Source organism: Vicia villosa, linkage group LG1 (assembly GCF_029867415.1).
Source record: "Vicia villosa cultivar HV-30 ecotype Madison, WI linkage group LG1, Vvil1.0, whole genome shotgun sequence".
NCBI lineage: Eukaryota > Viridiplantae > Streptophyta > Magnoliopsida > Fabales > Fabaceae > Vicia > Vicia villosa.
This window is the reverse complement of record NC_081180.1, coordinates 145533601-145556059: the sequence shown is the minus strand read 5'-3', so window position 1 is coordinate 145556059 and position 22459 is coordinate 145533601. Positions and strand designations below refer to the sequence as shown.

The 22459-nt window shown below is 36.8% G+C and overlaps 1 protein-coding gene across 1 annotated transcript; it reads left to right on the top strand.

The window, feature by feature from the left end:
* The first annotated feature begins 310 nt into the window (after positions 1–310).
* On the top strand, positions 311–1554 carry LOC131644423 (FCS-Like Zinc finger 8-like). The gene is made up of 2 exons (XM_058914918.1): positions 311–1154; positions 1266–1554. The coding sequence occupies exons 1-2, from the start codon at positions 487–489 to the stop codon at positions 1333–1335; spliced, it is 738 nt and encodes a 245-aa protein (XP_058770901.1). The 5' UTR covers positions 311–486; the 3' UTR covers positions 1336–1554.
* Positions 1555–22459: the final 20905 nt, after the last annotated feature.

Sequence of the window (22459 nt, the reverse complement as noted above, 5' to 3'; positions counted from 1 at the left end):
CTCAACCAATCCATTAAGGTGAAAGTTTTATTTTTCCTGTTCCGTTATTCTAAGGCACACAAGTTTACCAGAGTCACGACAAAATACCTTGGATCAGATTCAGATCATATATACAATAAACAAATTATTAGAAAAAAGACAAAAAAAAAATCAATATACTTAGTGACACAGTTGAGATTTAGATGTAGAAAAATAAAATACAACTTTATTAAATAAAAATAAAAACAAAACAAAACTTTAAAGTATTAATTAATTAACATTTGATTTTCATGCACACAACATCTTTTGCTTTTTTTTCTTCCTTTAAAAGCCATATAATTATTATTCACTCTCTATTCCATGTCAAAAAGTTTGCATCTTTTTCTTCTCTTTCTTTCTGTTTTTTTCTCCACAAAGTTTCTGAACTAAAGCTGAAAATTTAACCAATTTTGCAGTACATAGATTCTCTTTCCTTTTTCATCTCAGAAGTGATTAAAATAAGCACTTATGCTGCTCAGAAACAGATCAAGAGTTGTAACCAAACAAACTCTGATGGGTGAACAATCATCACCAAGTCAGAACTTCACTACTACAATCCCATCTCTGTTTGGTTCATCAAACTATAGAGACTTTCATTTCACTTCCAAAAAAGCTGAATCTTTGATAAGTCCAACATCGATTCTTGACACAAAAGCTTTAACTCAGTTTGAGAATCCTTTCTCAAGGGTTGATCAGTACAAAGGTTGTAGCTCAAGGGACAAAGTAGATTTGAACATCATAGGACTTGGTCTTGTTGGTGTTCTAAAAGATGAACCACCTTTTCAACAAACTTCTGAGAAACTAAGGAAAAAAGTTGTGTTTGGAACTGATAAGCTTAGAGTGAAAATCCCTCCTCTACCAACTTCCACGTTTGAGTCAAAAAGTGATTATGGTTGCAAAATGAATGATTCAGAAAAGGGTGTTCTTAGTTTGAGTGAAATGGAGGTTTATGAAGAATACACATGTGTGATATCTCATGGAGCAAATCCAAAAACAACACATATATTTGATAATTGTGTTGTGGGAAGTTACTCTTCTGTGCCTAATAGTCCTCACTCTTTTTCACTCAATTTTCTTAGCTTTTGTTACACTTGCAAAACTCATCTTCAGCATACAAAAGACATCTTCATTTACAGGTTCATTCAAATATTCATTTATTTTTTTATTTAATATATTTTTGTTTTATTTAGTAAAATTTGAAGAAAATATATTAAAGAGCATAACTTGATGGTTTTTTTTTTTTTCAGAGGAGAAAAAGCATTTTGTAGTCAAGAATGTCGAAACCAAGAGATGATGTTAGATGAAGAAGAAAATTAAGAATTTGATGATAAAAATGTACTTTTTTTTTAAGTTCTATTTGTGTGATTTTTCCTTGCTGTATCCTGCAAATAGAGATAAAAGAGGATGTATTGTTGTAGAGTTCATATCAAGAAATGAGTAGTATTACTATTGAATAGATTGCTTTTGATTATGTTGATGATGATGATGATGATGATAATGATATGATTGAAAATAGTGCCTTTATTTTCTTTCTTATCTTAGTTGTTGGTAATGATAATGCATATAATTATTAAATGGGGACCAAAATATTTATATTTTCAAGATTCCCATTTCTGTATTTTAAATTTAAAAAAAAAGGTTTTAAGTGTTTTTTCATTTAAAAAATTAATTTTTTACTGCTGAAATTTTATATGAAATATTTTAATATTATATTTTTCATAATGAATATTGTTGAGATTAAATTAATAATTTTTTTTTATTAATTTAATATGTTTTATATAAATTAGAAATTTCTTATTTATGCTTTTAAAATTAAATTAAAAATATAATAGTTTAAAAACTAAATTAGTTTATTCATACGTTACATATATTATTGTTATGCTTTTCATGCCCCTAGACTTAGACAAAAATACAGCAAACAATTATAATACTTCAAATAACTGACATTGACAGATTAATATACATTTGTTATGGGTCATTTTCCTTACCCATTACTCCATCATGCAAATAATTGAGCATTACTATTAGGCATCAATGAGAAACTTTGTACTAACAACTTTGAGAATCCCAAAATATCAGAGTTCGGTTTTAAAGCCATTCTGAATCTGAGTATTAAATTATCACAATTGTTATGCACATTAACATTATAATTGTGTCCAAACAAAGAAAGGGAAAAAATACAAATGGGTTAATTGACATGATAATTCTAAAGAAATTTTTTTAGACACTCATTTATGTTTATTGATAAATAGAAAATTAAAAATAATAAATAAAATAATTTTATGATAGAATGTGAGAGAAAGTTGTTATTGAATGATGCAACTCAACAACATTTTATTACATGAATGATCAATTGCTTATATAGCAAGCAATTACCCTCATATAACTAACCCCTAGTTAATTATTCTATTAGCCAATTATATTCTAACACACTCCTCTAATGTGAAACTAGTAAAAGATACATATTACAACATGATACAAAGATTAGATTCATGCATATTGTCAACAAGACTCAAATGACACAAATTCCAATTCTTATTCTGATGTAGTTGAAAGTCTTGAGTTTTACTGGTTTAGTTAGCACATCTGCAAGTTGCTGTCCTGTGCTGCAATGCTTCCTCTCAATTGTACCATCTTTGATCTAAGAAAATGAAACATTACATGTATGTGCTTGCATCTTCCATGCATCACTTGGTTCTTTGACAACTTGATTGCGGAGCTGTTGTCACACATGATGATTGTACCTTGGCTTTGAGTTTGACCAAGCTTGTGAAGAATGCTTTGAAGCCACATTACTTCACAGGAACATGAGGCTGCTACAACAAACTCAACTTCAGTGCTTGAAAGTGTCAGAACAAGAATTGTTCTGATCAATATTCTTAGTTTTGATGATAACAATGTATATGAATTTTGCTTGAGACAATGTGGTACTCTAATCCTATGCAATTTCCATTTCAGGAAATATATAAAGAGTATGCACAAAATCAGCGCAAGAAGCACTGACTCAGAAGGTTCAGCATGCAACATCAGAACATGCTCTGGCAAGACATCAGAAGATGGTCAAGCAGAATCAGAACATGGTCTACTAAAGCATTAGAAGAACTTGAGATCAGAAGCAGAAGCACTAAAGTTCTCATGGTATCACGCTAGAAGCACTTCAAGGCCAGAAGACAGGAAGATGCTCTGCACCAAGCTGTTTGACTCTGATTAATTCAAACGTTGTATCTACAAACATCAGATCAGAAGCAAGTACAAGATGGCAAGCTACGCTGACTGACAAAAGGAACGTTAGAAGCTATAAAAGGCAAAGTCAGTTAAATCAGGAAAAGCAAGGCTTAAGGTAGTTGACAAAAGAGTGAAACATTAAATGTAATGCTGTACGTATCACGCAACGCATTAAATTCTCCCAACGATCATCTTCTCAAAACGCCAATAAATTAAAGTTCTGATGAGAAGCTCAATACAACACTCTACGCAAACTTACAGAAACGCTGTCAAAGTGAAAAGCTCTCAAACTTCATCTTCAACCTCACTTCATTACTGTTGTAATATCTTAGTGAGATTAAGCTTAAACTTAAGAGAAATATCACAGTTGTGATTATAGCTTATTAAGAAGCAGTGTAATACTCTTGTAAGAATTTATTTTACATTCATTTGTAAAAGGTTCCTAGAGTGATCAAGGTGTGATCAGAATACTCTAGAAGACTTAGAGGGTATCTAAGTGGAAAACCATTGTAATCAAGGTTGATTAGTGGATTAAATCCTCAAGTGAGGTAAATCACTCCAAGGGGGTGGACTGGAGTAGTTTAGTTAACAACGAACCAGGATAAAAATCATTGTGCAAATTGTTTTTATCTTAAGAGTTTTAAAACTCCACTTATTCAACCCCCCTCCTTTCTAAGTGTTTTTCCATCCTTCAATTGGCATCAGAGCGCCGGTTCTAAGGTGCAAGCACTTAACCGTGTTAGAAAAGATTCAGGAAGAGAAAAACACAAAGTTTAGATGGCTGGTGAAACTCTAACAACTACATCTACATCTGGCTCTGCTGAGCAACACAATGAAAATGGTAACAACGGTTACACTAGACCACCAGTATTCGATGGTGAAAACTTTGAATATTGGAAAGATAAACTTGAAAGTTACTTTCTGGGTTTAGATGGTGACTTATGGGATCTTCTGGTGGATGGTTACAAACATCCAGTGAAAGCTAGAGGAGTAAAGCTTACAAGACAAGAAATGAGTGATGATCAAAAGAAAGAATTCAAAAATCATCACAAGTATAGGACTGTTTTGCTGAATGCTATCTCTCAAGCTGAGTATGAGAAGATATCTAACAGGGAAACTGCCTATGACATATATGAATCATTGAAAATGACTAATGAGGGAAATGCCCAAGTCAAGGAGACTAAAGCTCTTGCCTTGATCCAGAAATATGAAGCCTTCAAGATGGAGGATGATGAAAACATTGAGAAAATGTTCTCAAGATTTCAAACGCTAACTACTGGATTAAGAGTTCTTGACAAGGGATACACTAAAGCTGATCATGTCAAGAAGATCATCAGAAGCTTGCCCAGAAGATGGGGCCCAATGGTGACTGCATTCAAGATAGCAAAGGATCTTAATGAAGTCTCTTTGGAAGAGCTGATCAGCGCCCTGAGGAGTCATGAAATAGAGTTGGATGCTAATGAACCTCAGAAGAAAGGTAAGTCTATTGCATTAAAATCTAATTATAAAAAATGCACTAACGCTTTTTTGGCTGAAGAAGAAGATTCTGAAGAATCAGAATCAGAAGAAGATGATGAATTGTCCATGATCTCAAGAAGGGTAAACCAACTCTGGAAGAGCAAGCATAGGAAGTTCAAGAACTTCAAAAGTTCTAAGAAGTTTGAAAAAGGAGAATCTTCTGGAAGCAGAAGATCTGACAAAAAGAAGGTCACTTGCTTTGAGTGCAATGAGCCAGGTCACTACAAGAATGAGTGTCCAAAGCTTCAGAAGGAGAAGCCCAAGAAGAAGTTTCATAAGAAGAAAGGTCTTATGGCAACTTGGGATGATTCAGATTCATCAGAATCAGAGTCAGACTCTGAAGGCGAGCAGGCAAACATTGCACTGATGGCCACAGTTGATGATGGATCAGAATCTACATCAGAATCAGATTCTGAAGAGGTATTTTCTGAACTATCTAGAGAAGAGTTAGTTTCCAGTATAACAGAACTTCTGGAACTCAAAGCTCATCTTAGTATCAAATACAAAAAGCTGAAAAAGCTATTTGATTCTGAAACTAAGAAGCTGGAAGTGGAAAATTCTGAACTGAAGGAAAAAGTTTTAAAATTATCCAAAGATGTTGGATCTCCTTCTGACTCAGAAAAGTCCATTCCTAGTCTGAACCATATTCTGAAAGAATATGACTTGAGCTTTAGAAAGTTCTTATCTAGAAGTATTGGCAGAAGTCAACTTGCTTCTATGATATATGCTGTTTCTGGAAACAAGAGAGTTGGCATTGGCTATGAGGGTGGTACCCCACACAAACTTGAACCTGTAGATGATATGAAAATCACATACAAGCCATTGTATGATCAGTTCAAGTATGACCACTCACATGATATTAGGCTCACTTCACATGCCAAAAGCTTTCATGTTACACACACTAAGAAGCATGTGACACAACCTAGAAAATATCATGCTGCTAAACCCAAGGAATATCATGTTGTACCTCCTGTTGTTTATTATGCTAAACCCAAGTTCAATCAGAACTTGAGGAAAACTAACAAGAAAGGACCCAAGAAGTTGTGGGTACCTAAGGAGAAGATAATTTCTGTTACAGATATCCTTGGCAGCAAAGAAGAAAAAGCAAATCATGTCATGGTACCTGGACTCTGGGTGCTCGCGACACATGCCGGGAAGAAGGTCTATGTTCCAAGACCTGGTGCTTAAATCTGCTGGAGAAGTTAAGTTTGGAGGAGATCAGAAGGGCAAGCTAATTGGCTCAGGAACCATTATTACTGGTAACTCTCCTTCTATAACTAATGTTCTTCTGTTAGATGGATTAACTCATAACTTGTTGTCCATAAGTCAATTAAGTGACAATGGTTATGACATAATCTTCAATCAAAAGTCTTGCAAGGTGTTGAATGCAGTATAGGGCAAGCAACAAAAAATATTTGGAAATATTGATCCAGGAATTATCGTCCACAGAGATGGAGAGATGCCATTCAACAGTTTCTACGGTTTCGAGCTTGGGTTTGAATGAGCAAAAAGTAAACAAAGATATAGACAAGAAAAGAATAAACACATTCTTAGAAGAGAAATAACTTATCAGGAATGTAAATATACCCACTCTTCACAAACATACACTTACCAACCTATTATACTCAACCTACGATACTCATCTATGTTATCACGTATCTCTCACATAAGCGTCCATCTCTGGAGCACAAACGAGATCATCTCACAACTAAGGTTATCTCTAACACGAAGCTGCGAGAACATCCGTATTCTCGCGTCGGCGATCTCTCGCGCGCCGCTTAAACACGAAAGCATTACGTACAGATACAAACGGTGAATGCTAGCTCTAAATCTATCTCTAGAGTTCAGAACCAACAGATTATCATCCTAGATAAGGATTCAAGAAGTTTATCTCTAAAGCACCCCAAATCCCCAGCATAGAGCAAAAATCCAGGATAACATCAACACAGATTCGTAAAGCAAGTTAAATATAACATTATAATCGGTAAATATACATAAGATTCAAGTAAATATACAAACAAAACCAACCAAAGAGAAATACACAAAGAAGAAGAGAAATGAACCGAAAATCTCCCGGTTTGTCAGCTCCGTTCGACGCTCAATCCACCCCCGATCATCCTTATGCAACCTCCGAAGTTGTTTTCTAAGCTAATTTTACTCTAAGAATGAAGTTGATGGTGTTGGGACTCAAAAATACCCAAAACATGACCTAAAAATGTGATTTTGGCCCCTTTTAACGAGCTGCTGTCTTAGCAGGTCCGCTTAGCGGACCCCCTCCGCTCAGCGGACTCAAAATTGCACCCAGACGCTGATTTGCTCCGCTGGAGCTCCGCTCAGCGGACCCCCCTCCGCTTAGCGGAGTCTGCTAAAAACCAGATTTTGTTTTCGCCATAACTCGAGAATCGTAACTCCGAATTGCGCCCGGTTCGAAGCGTTGGGAAGCTTATTCAATGCTCTATCCAATAATGAATGAATGGAAACCAAAATGATGATTTTGGTCATCCTTATTTTGAGTCTTTTGAAGTCCGCTTGATGGTGGCTAAGCGAGCTTTCACCAAAATTGCGAAATCGAAGCCGTGCCTTTGACACTTTATTCCTCAAGGCTCCAATAAGCATGAATACCTATAAAAACAAAGGAAAAACTATCAAATGGTATAAAAGTATATGAAAATACAACTATTCACAAAGTATACGTATTTATACACAAAACGGGGAATTACTCAAACGGTATTAACAAAAGTATCGATAAGTGCCACTATTTACATACTCAAAACATCGACATTTTGGCACTTATCAAACTCTCCCCAACTTGAAACTTTGTTTGTCCTCAAACAATTTCAAATAAATCAAAGAATCAAAAGTAATAAACCAAAGAATTGTGAATCAACAAGTTTTGAAAACCAAAAACAAATGTATGGCTCAATAGAAAAACGTATAAACAAAGTAAATACTTACCACTATCCTACAACGACAACATGTAAACGAAACGAATCCTAAGTACAAAAAGCATACAAAACATTCTAACACAATACATGCTCACATCATGAATCACACCTAGCAAAAATTCATCAATGGATGAAGAACACACAGAGGTGAAGGACTTTTAACACTCATCCAACAATCTTGCAAACAAAAGATTAAATTATGCATTCATCTAAAAATCACATTGAAGATACAAAAGCAAGAATCACAAGGACTTTTCAAGGTTGTAATGTGGCTTGGTTAACAAACAAGGGATATGTCCTAAGGCTAATCGAAACAAAAACTTGCCTAAACCTAAGGGAGCGATCAATCCACCAAAGATTCAAACAACAAAATCTCGATCAAACTTCTTCCTTAACCACAAGTTTCTCAAACCAATCACAATACTTATTAGCACAATTATTCACTTTTCTTTTCTTTTTCTTTTTCAAAACTTTTTCTCCTTTTTTTTTCTTTTCTTTTCTTTTCACTTTTTTTTTCTTTCTTTTTCTTTTCTTTTTCAACCTCATAGCAACAACCAAATAAGTGCACAATCATTTTTCCCCCCAACTTGAATTCAACCACACCATCATATGAATACTCTCTACTTCCTAAGGCAAGGTAAAAATTCATACCAAAAATCATGGTTGAGGGTTCAAGAAAACAAAGAATCAATCATCCATGCAAAAATGAGAACTAAACACTCAAAGATAAGCATTTAGTAAAAACAACATGGACGTTGACAAAAAGGCTCAGAAGGGTTAACAAATGATCACACACTCACAAGGTGAATTTAACTATTTGGTTTTTGTAGTTGTGCTCAAAATGAAACAAAATGCCTTGATCCTTTTCATGCTTTCATAAAATCAACATAAACAAAAGATTAAGCATAATAAAATCCAGTTAAAACAAAGATTGTGGCCTCCAGCATATGTAAACAATGGAAAACTTCCTTACATTTATGGTTTGGGAACTAAAGTGATTCAATCAATAAGCAAGTAATGCAAAAGAATGAATGGTATGGTAATTGTACAAATGAAAAGTTTCCTAAACATGTTATGCTATAGAAAGCGATAAATAATTACCTTGAGTGATACAACTTCAAAAATAATATCCTACCATACATCCGCAAGTTGAAACACTCAAGCTTTGGAGAATCACCTCAAAAATCTTCGAATTATCGAACAAAATTTGAGTACAAACAACCACAAAAGAATTAGAAAAACAAAACTACTATACACTACTAATTAGCCTTGGTGAAAGTGGGAAAAATGAGTGAACCAGGTGGAATGGGAACCTCACTGGTACAGAGCAGAAAAACAAAATTATGCTATGCTCGCTTAGCGAGCTATGCTCCACTTAGCGGACATAGCAGAAACCAGAAAAATCAGAACAGGATCTGTTGTTCCAATCACTCACCACTTCACCTAAATAACTCATAAACAGAAATATAAACAATATTTACAACCCTTGGGGTGCCTCCCAACAAGCGCTTGTTTTACGTCGTTAGCTCGACGCCTTTATTGTTTCGGTGTTTGGAAAGTAGCCTCCTCTAGTCATGCCATGGTGACGTCTCACCGCACAAGCCTAAAGAAAGTGTCCTAACCAAAACACTCAACAAACGTTACGGGTACAAATATATACAACAATTATACAAACATAAAAGAAAACACACATATACAAATATGTACAAGAGCAAACACATATATACAAACATGAAACACATATAACTATTAACATACATAAAGAGAAAGTTGGTGAATGTTGGATGCACAAGTTGAAAAGTGAAGATTTGTAAGGAAATAGCTAATCCGAGATCAATATGTTTCACCAACATTCACCAATAAAAGTATAATTATATGTAACATATACAAGTAAACTTATATGGTGAACATAAACAAGTAAACATGTACAAGTAAATATATATACAAGTGAAACTATACAATATATACGATATATACAAAGCTCAAGACCACGAAAACTATTGCGATGCAATCACAACCATCCCCGGCAACGGCGCCATTTTGTTGAATGCAGTATAGGGCAAGCAACAAAAAATATTTGGAAATATTGATCCAGGAATTATCGTCCACAGAGATGGAGAGATGCCATTCAACAGTTTCTACGGTTTCGAGCTTGGGTTTGAATGAGCAAAAAGTAAACAAAGATATAGACAAGAAAAGAATAAACACATTCTTAGAAGAGAAATAACTTATCAGGAATGTAAATATACCCACTCTTCACAAACATACACTTACCAACCTATTATACTCAACCTACGATACTCATCTATGTTATCACGTATCTCTCACATAAGCGTCCATCTCTGGAGCACAAACGAGATCATCTCACAACTAAGGTTATCTCTAACACGAAGCTGCGAGAACATCCGTATTCTCGCGTCGGCGATCTCTCGCGCGCCGCTTAAACACGAAAGCATTACGTACAGATACAAACGGTGAATGCTAGCTCTAAATCTATCTCTAGAGTTCAGAACCAACAGATTATCATCCTAGATAAGGATTCAAGAAGTTTATCTCTAAAGCACCCCAAATCCCCAGCATAGAGCAAAAATCCAGGATAACATCAACACAGATTCGTAAAGCAAGTTAAATATAACATTATAATCGGTAAATATACATAAGATTCAAGTAAATATACAAACAAAACCAACCAAAGAGAAATACACAAAGAAGAAGAGAAATGAACCGAAAATCTCCCGGTTTGTCAGCTCCGTTCGACGCTCAATCCACCCCCGATCATCCTTATGCAACCTCCGAAGTTGTTTTCTAAGCTAATTTTACTCTAAGAATGAAGTTGATGGTGTTGGGACTCAAAAATACCCAAAACATGACCTAAAAATGTGATTTTGGCCCCTTTTAACGAGCTGCTGTCTTAGCAGGTTCGCTTAGCGGACCCCCTCCGCTCAGCGGACTCAAAATTGCACCCAGACGCTGATTTGCTCCGCTGGAGCTCCGCTCAGCGGACCCCCCTCCGCTTAGCGGAGTCTGCTAAAAACCAGATTTTGTTTTCGCCATAACTCGAGAACCGTAACTCCGAATTGCGCCCGGTTCGAAGCGTTGGGAAGCTTATTCAATGCTCTATCCAATAATGAATGAATGGAAACCAAAATGATGATTTTGGTCATCCTTATTTTGAGTCTTTTGAAGTCCGCTTGATGGTGGCTAAGCGAGCTTTCACCAAAATTGCGAAATCGAAGCCGTGCCTTTGACACTTTATTCCTCAAGGCTCCAATAAGCATGAATACCTATAAAAACAAAGGAAAAACTATCAAATGGTATAAAAGTATATGAAAATACAACTATTCACAAAGTATACGTATTTATACACAAAACGGGGAATTACTCAAACGGTATTAACAAAAGTATCGATAAGTGCAACTATTTACATACTCAAAACATCGACATTTTGGCACTTATCACAAGGCTGTAAGTCAGAAGGATGGCTCAATCCTATTTACAGGCAAGAGAAAGAACAACATTTACAAGATTGATCTTCAAGATCTTAAGAATCAGAAGGTAACTTGTCTTATGTCTGTTAGCGAAGAACAATGGGTCTGGCACAAAAGATTAGGCCATGCTAGTTTGAGAAAGATTTCTCAGATTAACAGACTAAATCTGGTCAGAGGACTCCCTAATCTGAAATATAAATCAGATGCTCTTTGCTAAGCATGTGAGAAGGGCAAGTTCTCCAAACCTGCATTCAAGTCTAAGAATGTTGTTTCTTCCTCTAGGCCGCTAGAACTTCTGCACAATGATCTGTTTGGCCCAGTCAAAACAGCATCTGTCAGAGGGAAGAAATATGGATTAGTCATCGTAGATGATTATAGCCGCTGGACATGGGTAAAGTTCCTAAAACACAAGGATGAGTCTCATTCAGTGTTCTTTGAATTCTGCACTCAGATTCAATCTGAGAAGAAGTGCAAAATCATAAAGGTCAGAAGTGATCATGGTGGCGAATTTGAGAACAAATTCTTTGAGGAGTTCTTCAAAGAAAATGGTATTGCCCATGATTTCTCTTGCCCTAGAACTCCACAGCAAAATGGAGTTGTAGAGCGAAAGAATAGGACTCTACAAGAAATAGCCAGAACCATGATAAATGAAACCAATATGGCTAAGCACTTCTGGGCAGAAGCAATAAACACTGCATGCTATATTCAGAATAGAATCTCTATAAGACCTATTCTTAATAAGACTCCTTATGAATTGTGGAAGAACAGAAAGCCCAACATTTCATATTTTCATCCTTTTGGATGTGTTTGTTTCATTCTGAATACTAAATATCATCTTGGTAAGTTTGATTCTAAGGCACAGAAGTGTTTCCTTCTTGGATATTCTGAACGCTCTAAAGGCTACAGAGTATACAATACTGAGACATTGGTTGTTGAAGAATCAATCAATATCAGATTTGATGATAAGCTTGGTCTTGAAAAGCCAAAGTAGTTTGAGAATTTTGCAGATTTAGATATTGATATATCAGAAGCTGAAGAACCAAGAAACAAAGTTTCAGAAGCTGAAGATCTCAGAAGCAAAGGATCAGAAGATTAAGTTGCTGCATCTTTAGAGAATCTCAGAATTTATGAAGAGCCAACAGTCAGAAGGTCTTCTAGACTCACATCTGCTCACTCAGAAGATGTCATTCTTGGAAAGAAGGATGATCTTATCAGAACAAGAGCATTCCTTAAGAACAATGCAGAATGTCAATTAGGTCTTGTTTCTTTGATTGAGCCAACTTCTGTTAATCAAGCTTTAGAAGATACAGACTGGATAATTGCAATGCAAGAAGAACTAAATTAGTTTACAAGGAATGATGTGTGGGATCTTGTTCCTAGACCAAAAGGATTTAACATCATTGGTACAAAGTGGGTCTTCAGAAACAAGCTAAGCAAAAAGGAGAAGTTGTAAGAAACAAAGCCAGACTGGTTGCTCATGGTTATAGTCAGCAAGAAGGTATAGACTATACAGAAACCTTTGCACCAGTGGCCAGGTTAGAATCTATTCGCTTATTGATTTCTTTTCCCACTCAACATAACATCACTCTATATCAGATGGATGTTAAGAGTGCTTTCTTAAATGGTTATATAGATGAAGAAGTCTATGTCCACCAACCTCCTGGTTTTGAAGACTCTAAGTCTCCAGATCATGTTTTTAAACTAAAGAAATCATTATACGGATTGAAGCAAGCTCCTAGAGCTTGGTATGAAAGATTAAGTTCTTTCCTTCTGGATAATGGTTTCACTAGAGGAAAAGTGGATACTACTCTCTTTTGTAAAACCTTTAAGAAGGATCTTTTAATTTGTCAAATTTATGTTGATGATATTATATTTGGAACATCTAATGCTACACTTGGAAAGGAGTTTGCTAAGTCTATGCAGGCTGAGTTTGAAATGAGCGTGATGGGAGAACTCAAGTATTTCCTTGGGATCTAGATCAATCAAACATCATAAGGAACATATGTTCATCAAACCAAGTATATGAAAGAACTTCTGAAGAAGTTTAATCTTTCTGAAAGCAAAGAAGCAAAGACTCATATGCATCCAACGTGTATCTTAGGTAAGGATAAGGTAAGTAAGAAGGTAGATCAGAAGATGTACAGAGGTATGATTGGATCTCTTCTATATCTTACTGCTTCTAAACCTGACATTTTATTCAGTGTTTGTCTGTGTGCAATATTCCAATTAGATCCTAGAGGATCTCACTTAACAGTTGTTAAGAGAATTCTGAGGTATCTGAAAGGTACTACTAATGTTGGTTTAGTCTACAGAAGATCTAAAGAGTACAACTTAGTAGGATATTGTGATGCTGTTTACGCTGGAGATAGAATTGAAAGAAAGAGTACTTCTGGAAGTTGTCAATTTCTTGGAAGTCATCTGATCTCCTGGTATAGTAAGAAGCAAGCTACCATTGCCCTCTCTACTACAGAAGCAGAATATGTTGCTGCTGCTGGATGTAGTACACAGATGCTCTGGATGAAGAGTCAGCTATAAGATTATCAGATATATGAGAAAGTTCTTTTAAAGCAAAACAGCTGTCACCAGCTTTCCAGATGTTGAACACGTGTTCACTCTATTTGGACAAGCACGCGTGCAGTTGAGGAGACGCCGCCCTAGGTAACTGTGCAAATCATTTCAAATGTTACATTATCTCTCCTAACGTCATTTCTCATTAAATGCAATTGATTTTATGTTTTTGTAATCATATTCATTCAAACACATATTGCATTTCATTTCAAATCCGTCCCTATATAAACTCATCTTCATAACAATTCATCTCTTTACATTCTCTCTCTTCATTCATTATTTTTTTTTCATTCATCTCTCTCTCTCTCTCTCTCTCTCTCTCTCTCTCTCTCTCTCTCTCTCTCTCTCTCTCTCTCTCTCTCTCTCTCTCTCTCTCTCTCTCTCTCTCTCTCTCTTCTCTTTGTTGCATAAACCCTAGTTCTAAACCGAATCTCAGAATCTCCTCATGCTTTCATCTTCAAGCACACAACCTAAAATGACTTCAGCACATCTTGTTCAACGCAAATTTGGGTATAGTCCTCTAAAGACCTGCTCCATTCCGAATGAAGAACTGGAAGTTTTGGCTGAAACAATGGTGGATTTTGAAAGTTTGTTGGAACATGGTTTCAACGTCAAAGATACAATGATGGTTCAAGGTTGGTCAAACTACTTTGAGAGATTGGTTGGACCAGTTTATCCTCACTTGGTAATGGATTTCTGGACGCATGCAACGGTTACTCCAACTGCTATCATCTCCTTTGTTCTAGGGCATGAAGTCGTTGTAACTGAGAAGATGATTAGAAAGCTATATGATCTTGATGATTCAGAAGGAATCACAGGTGCTCTCCCTGGTAGAGTTGATTGGGAGAAAGTTGATGAAGAATTGTCTGCCTTCAGAGCTTCACTAAATCAAACTACTTCGTTGAAGCCTTTCTATAGAGTATGGGCTGACATTCTCTTGGGAACTCTTTATCATAGAAAGAGATCTATTACTGCTACGTATGTGAATCAAGATCTGAAGTATGCTCTCTTATGCATTGGAAATGGCACTAAGGTTAACCTCTCTAACATTCTATTTCAACATTTGAAGACAAATATTGAAGAATATAGAGATGAAGAACGCAAGAAGTTTCCTGATTTCAAGAAGAACACTATTCCTCTTGCTAGAATGATCTCAGATATTCTGGTAGAGAATGACTTGATGGATGTTCTAAGAGCTCTTGGTACGCCTAAGTTCTTCACTACCATTCAAGGACATGTTCTGAATGCCTTTGATCTCCAAAGGATACTTCTGATTGAGAAGGTAACTTCTGATCCAAGAATATTCCCAGATATTCTGACCAGAAGGATTCCTGTTGAGGACTTCTCACATCTGTTCAAAGAAGAGCTACACAAGTCTGTTAAGCGCTACTTGAAGACATGTGTCATTGCTCAATCTTCTGTTGATCCTGCATGGATCAAAGGACGAATTCCTCCATCTCTGGCTGAGTTGAAAAAGAAAGAACAGAAGAAGAAAGAAAAGAGATTAAAAAGAAAAGCTACAGAAGCAGAATCTAAGCCAGCAAAGAAACCAAAGCTGCCCTATGATCCTTTCAAAGTAAATACCAAAGAATTTCAAAAGAAGCGCATTAGGGATTCTTTCCGTGCATTGAGAGCTGCTCATTCCTCTCAGAAAAAGCCTCCATCTTCTGAACAACAAAATTCTTCCCCCTCTTCACACAGTTTTCAACCACCTCCTTCTACTCAAATTCTGAACCCTGAACCACTAAATATCATTCCTCCAACACCTTCTGATATTCCATCTTCATCCACTTTCACCATATATTTTACACCTTCTCTATCCCATCCCCTACTCTCCAGAAAATACAAACCCTATTGCCTTCTGTACCCTGACTACAGATTCACCTTCAATCCTCCTGAACCACCTATTGATATAGACTTTGAGCTGTTTAAGCTTAGCTTCAGAAAAAGGATGGAAACCTTGAGAGCTGCATATGACTCCAAGCTGGATCAAGCTGCTACTAAGAGATTATGGAGAATCTTTAGAAGGGATTTTCAATTGAATGCTATGAACATCCATAGTAGATGCGTAGCTGAAGCATCTGGTTCTTCTGGTTGTCTTCTGGAAGCTGATGATGGTAGGTACTATCATCCCATCAGAAACTGGAGAATTCTTGAGGAGAAGAAGTTCGTAGATGAGCTGGAGGATGAACCTTGTCTTGAGATTGTTGTATGGAAGCCTCAGTATCCCGTTCTGACTGGAGTTTTCCAGTGGTTGTTCAACTGGATAAGGGAGAATCCTTCTAAGAAGGCACCTAACATGGTCATTCCTGAAGTTGTCTACCCTTCAGAAGTTGCTACTCCCACTCCTCCAAAGAATCTGGCTGGGATTCTTCAGGCTCTTGAAAATGGAGATTCTAATCTTCCTACCCCAGACTATTTTGAAGATGCTTCTATGGTAGAAACTGATGCTGAGAAATAAGCTGATGAGAATCATCCTGCTGAGAAAGTTCCTGTTGAGGAAAATCAAGATGATGTCCTCACTTTGGATGCTTCTGTTGGACATGTCATTCCTCTGAATGCTGGTGGTGAAGCCTCTTCTGGTGAACCCTCTCGTCTGGAGAAGACTTTGGAGGTTCTTCAAAAGAATCAAGCTGACCTAGCTTCTCGCTTGGATAGGCATGAAGACACTCATGATGAGTTTAGGTCTTTCATGAAGAACCAAACTGAAAGCACTTCTGAGATTCATGACCTTCTGGCCAAGATAGTCTCTAGGCTAGGCTAGTCGTAGTCTTTTGTGTCTTAATTGTCTCTTGTTTTTCTTGCATCTGTTTCTTGCATTGGCTTTTGTATCTTCTTATATCTTCTGATGAATCAATGAAATCTTCTCTTCTCTTCTCTCATTTTGTTTGTTTTTCATCTGAATCTTTTATGCTTTTTGATGTTATGACAAAAAGGGGGAGAAAATGTGATAAATGATTTGATTAATTATATAAGTTGCTGGGAGTAAGTCTCCACATTTCTAACAGAATTTGCAAGTTCTATGTCTTTGAGATTTTTGCAGGATTGAAGACATTCTGAAAAAGCTCAACATGAGAAGCAAAGACATGGGAAAAGCAATTCTATATAGAAACATGCTCATGGAATTTGAAGCAAGCTTAGTGTTGTGAAGCTTCAAGATCAGAAGCAAGAAGGAAGAATGTTCTGATATTCTCGTGGCAGAATATGCTCTAACACATTCTTATCCCTTATATGTTCTGATGCATTTTATGTGTTATGATACATACTATATGCTCTGATACATATCTTATGTTCTGATTCATTCATGCTCTGACTTTTGTGTCTAGTTTGTTCTGAAACATTTCAGGATGTAAAGATGCTCTGATGATGCTCTGGTACATTCAAGAATGTTCTGATACAATCAAACATGCAATGATTCAAGAAGAAATTCAAAGCTCTGAAGCTGTCCTATGGAAGCAAGAAGCAGAAGCTCTGAATGTTCTGAAGTTCTAGGCATTTGTGAACGTCTCAACTGAAATGGAAAATACTCAGGGAAGTCCTTTATTTATAAATTTCTTCCAGTATTTATTTCACGGGGAGATTATTCATCTTAGGGGGAGATGGTTAATCTTAGAGGGAGACATATTCACACACTATGTTTATATGCTTATGCTATAACTGTGTAATTGTCTTTAGCCGTCTGATATTCTGATTGCAAATTCATATCATTTATATATGTTTTTGTCATCATCAAAAAGAGGGAGATTGTTAGAACAAGAATTGTTCTAATCAATATTCTTAGTTTTGATGATAACAATGTATATGAATTTTGCTTGAGACAATGTGGTACTCTAATCCTAGGCAATTTCCATTTCAGGAAATATATAAAGAGTATGCACACAATCAGCGCAAGAAGCACTGACTCAGAAGGTTCAGCATGCAACATCAGAACATGCTCTGGCAAGACATCAGAAGATGGTCAAGCAGAATCAGAACATGGTCTATTGAAGCATCAGAAGAACTTGAGATCAGAAGCAGAAGCACTGAAGTGAAGGATAGAAAAACACTTAGAAAGGGGGGGGGGTTTGAATAAGTGTAGCTTTAAAAACTGGACAGATAAAAATAAATTGCACAGTTATTTTTATCCTGGTTCGTTGTTAACTAAACTACTCCAGTCCACCCCCGCAGAGATGATTTACCTCAACTGAGGATTTAATCCACTAATCGCACGGATTACAATGATTCTCCACTTAGTCAGCAACTAAGTCTTCCAGAGTCTTCTGATCACACACTGATCACTCCAGGAACAACTGCTTAGATACCCTCTAAGACTTTTCTAGAGTCTTCTGATCCACACGATCACTCTAGTTAAAACCTGCTTAGATAACCTCTAAGACTTCCTAGAGTATTCTGATCCACACGATCACTCTAGTTCCTTACAACTTAATGTAATCAATTCTAAGAGTATTACAATTGCTTCTTAAAAGCTATAATCACAAACTGTGATATTTCTCTTAACGTTTAAGCTTAATCTCACTAATATATTACAACAGCAATGTAGTGAGCTTTGATGAAGATGAAGATTCTGAGCTTTGAATAGAACAGAGTTTCAGCAAGTTAATATGAGTTGTTTTGTGCAGAATCGTTAACCTTGCTTCTCATCAGAACTTCATATTTATAGGCGTTGGAGAAGATGACCGTTGAGTGCATTTAATGCTTTGCGTGTTCCGTACAGCATCGCATTTAATGTTATACGCTTTTGTCAACTACCTCGAGCCTTGTTCACGCTGTGTCTACTGACGTTGCCTATAATAGCTTTTAACGTTCCTTTTGTCAGTCAGCGTAGCTTGCCACTTGTACTTCCTTCTGATCTGATGTTTGTGAATACAACGTTTGAATATCATCAGAGTCAAACAGCTTGGTGCAAAGCATCTTCTGATCTTCTGACCTTGAAGTGCTTCTGTGCGTGATACCATCAGAACTTCAGTGCTTCTGATCTCATGTTCTTCTGATGCTTCCATAGACCCATGTTCTGATTCTGCTTCGACCATCTTCTGATGTCTTGCCAGACCATGTTCTGATGTTGCATGCTGAACCCTTTGAGACAAAGCTTCTGAGCGCTGAATTATGCATACTCTTTATATATTTCCTGAAAAGGAAATTGCATCGGATTAGAGTACCATATTATCTTAAGCAAAATTCATATTATTGTTATCATCAAAACTAAGATAATTGATCAGAACAAATCTTGTTCTAACACATGCATCTTCTTGTTCAGTCTTCGAGAAGGGAGACGTTTTAGTTGTGATTTGTGATCTGAGTTATGAACACAATTGTGATTTGTGTTCTGAGTTACAAGGGCTAGTTCTTGGAGAACTACAGTGGCAAGAATTGGTTTTCGTATCTTCTTCCTCATGTGCAGGGGGAGTTACAGGTTCTTCCATTGCATATTATGACATTGTATACATCTTTGTCATATTAGGACGGCTTCAGAACTTGAATTTCTTTGATCTTCAGAACATTCACAGCTTCTGATTTCTGCTTCCATTTAGGACGGCTTCAGACCTTGAGTTTTCTGGATCTTTAGAACATTCACAGCTTCTGATTTCTGCTTCCCTCGGATAGCTTCAGAGCTTTGAATTTCTACCAACATCACTTCATGCTAGATTTGTATCAGAACATTGTTGAATGTACCAGAGCATCATCAGAGCATCTCTACATCCTGAAATGTTACAGAACAAAAACTAAACGACAAAAGTCAGCATGAACGAGTCAGAACATAAAATGTATATTAGAACACATGATATGTATCAGAGCCATATAGGCTAAAATAATGTTATCAGAGCAAATAGAATTTTGTCAGAGCAAATAGACAAATATGGATCAAATTCTATTATCAGTGCTTCTGATTCATTCTTCTTTCTTGCTTCTGATTTCTGAAGCTTGACAGCACTCAGCTTGCTTCAGTTTCCATGAGCTTATTCTTTTTACAGAATAACAGCACTCAGCTTGCTTCAGTTTCCATGAGCTTATTCTTTTTACAGAATAACACTTCTTATGGTTTTGCTTCTTGTGTTTGCTTTGAAGATTCTCTTCACTTCTTTATACCTGCAAAACACTTAAACCATATAGAACTTGCAGTTCTTGTTAGTAAATGTGTGGGAGCTTTACCCAGCAACTGATAGATTAATCAAATCATTTATCATTTATCTTCTCCCCCTTTTTGTCATAACATCAAAAAGAATATATCAAAAGATTCAGATGAATAGAACGACAAATAAAACCACTGGAATGTAAAACCAAAGAAATTTTTCATTGATAATCAACAAGAAGGATTACAAAAGAGGAATGCAGGAAAACAGATGCACCAAGGAAAGAAAAACTACACAGACCAAAGGACTAAGATCCTAGCCTACGCAAAATCCGCGCCAGAACATCATGAATCCCGTCAGTGCTTGTAGCTTGCCTTGCCATGAAGGAGCGAAACTCAGCATTGGCTACTTCTTGCGCATCCAAGCGAGAAGCCAGCATAGCTTGATTCTGATGAAGAGCTTCCAAGGTCTCCATCAAAGTCGAGGTATCACCAGAAGAAGAGGCACCTGAATTTCTGCCAAAAGGGACAGCAATCTCAGCAGGGTGATCTTCTGGTAGATCTTCAGCTTGTGCATCTTCCATTTCCTCATCTGAGTCTGACTCAGAAGTAGCCTTATCATATTCTGGTTCAGGCAGCTCAGAAGTTCCATCTTCCAGCGCTTGAAGAATAGCTGCTAGGTTTGTTGGAGGAGTAGGACCAGCAACTTCAGCAGGATAAACCACTACTGGAAAGACCATGTGAGGTGCTTTTTCAGAAGGGTTCATTCTGAACCAGTTAAACAACCACTGAAAATCTCCAGTCAGCACAGGAAACCATGGTTTCCACACCACGATGTCTCTGCAGAGATTTTCTTCTTGCAACTCATCTGCAGGTATCTTCTTCTCAAGAACACTTCTGTTCCTGATGAGATGGTGATAGCTGCTTTCACCAACTTCCAACCGAAGACCACGAATACCAGGAGCTTCAGACATGATCCTTCTCTGAGTGTCTGTAGCCCTAACCAGAAAATCCTGACGAAAGGTATCCCAAAGGTTGCTTGTAGCATACTCATCCAGATGGTTAAGGTGAGCAGCACCCAGAATCTCCAACCAGCCATTTACATCAGAATGTAAGAGCTCCAGAAATGATTGAGTGGTAGGGGTTGGAGGGTTGACAGTGAACCTGGAGTCGGGAAGAACAACACTATAGGGATTAGGTGTTCTGGTGGGAAAAGGGTGTGAGAGAGATGAAGAAATATCTGATGGATGGGTTGAAGGAGAGGAGATATCAGATGGTGAAGAAGGTGGTTCCGAGAGGATGAATGAGGAGGAAGAGGTGGTGGAGGTCTTTGAAGAGGGAGGTGATTGAGGGGTACCGTCAAGGGGTTGATACACACGTCTAGAGTAATTTCCAGACATCATAGCTTCAAACGGGTTCACTTTGATAGGGTCAAAGGTGATCCTTACTCTTTTTGGTTTGGTTTCTGGTTCAGCAGTTGCCTTTCTCTTTTGTTTCCGATCATTATCTTGATTTCCAGAGCTTGACGATGGATTCATGATGAAGTTGCAGATATTGGAAACTGCTAGGGTTTATGATATGAGTGCAAAGAGAGAGAACGAAAAAGAAACTGAATGCAAAGTGAGAGAAATATAAGAGGGAAAAGAAACGTTTGAAGAATATAAAAAGAAAACTGAAAGAGAGTAAATGATGAAAAGCATTTAATGTTACGTGACGTGAGGAGAGATAATAATGACAAAAGACGTGATTTGCACAGTTACCTAAGTAGACGTCCCCTCAACTGCACGCACGCTTGTCCAGGAATAGTGAACACGTGTTTACCATCTGGATAGCCAGTTACAGCTGTTTTGCTTTTAAAGAGATTCTGAATCAACTTAGACAATGAAACGTTAGTAATAACTGAATCACAATTTCTAATTGATTTCAATCAGAACTTCTTAAAACAAATTTTATTTCAGAAGATACCCATACATAAGAACTTCTCATCTTCTCATTCTGGGCTTGTTTCTGAAGACCCATTTTGTACCTATTATATTGAATCCATCTGGTCTAGGAACAAGATCCCAAACATCATTCCTTGTAAACTGATTCAGTTCTTCTTGCATAGCAATTATCCAGTCTGGATCTTCTAGAGCATGATCAACAGAAGTTGACTCGATCAAAGATACAAGACCTAATTGACAATCTGCATTGTTCTTAAGGAATGCTCTTGTTCTGATTGGATCATCCTTCTTTCCAAGAATGACATCTTCTGAATGACCAGAGATGAGTCTGGATGATCTTCTGACAGATGGTTCTTCAGAAATGTTTAGATTCTCCAGAGAAGCTGATACTTGATCTTCAGATTCTTTGCTTCTGAGAAACTCTGCTTCTGATGCGTTGCTTCTTGGCTCAACAACTTCTGATATATCAATATCACAATCTGCAAAATTATCAAACTGCTTTGGTTTTTCAGAACCAAGCTTATCATCAAACCTGATATTGATTGATTCTTCCACAACCAATGTTTCAGTATTGTATACTCTGTAGCCTTTTGAGCGTTCAGAATATCCAAGATGATCTTTAGTGTTCAGAATAAAGCATACACATCCAAAAGGATGGAAATATGAAATGTTGGGCTTTTTATT

Coding starts and splice junctions, on each gene's coding strand:
- LOC131644423 (XM_058914918.1), top strand. CDS start 487: ATGCTGCTCAGAAACAGATCAAGAGTTGTAACCAAACAAACTCTGATG. Junction 1,155..1,265: donor AAAGACATCTTCATTTACAG/GTTCATTCAAAT, acceptor TTTTTTTTTCAG/AGGAGAAAAAGCATTTTGTA.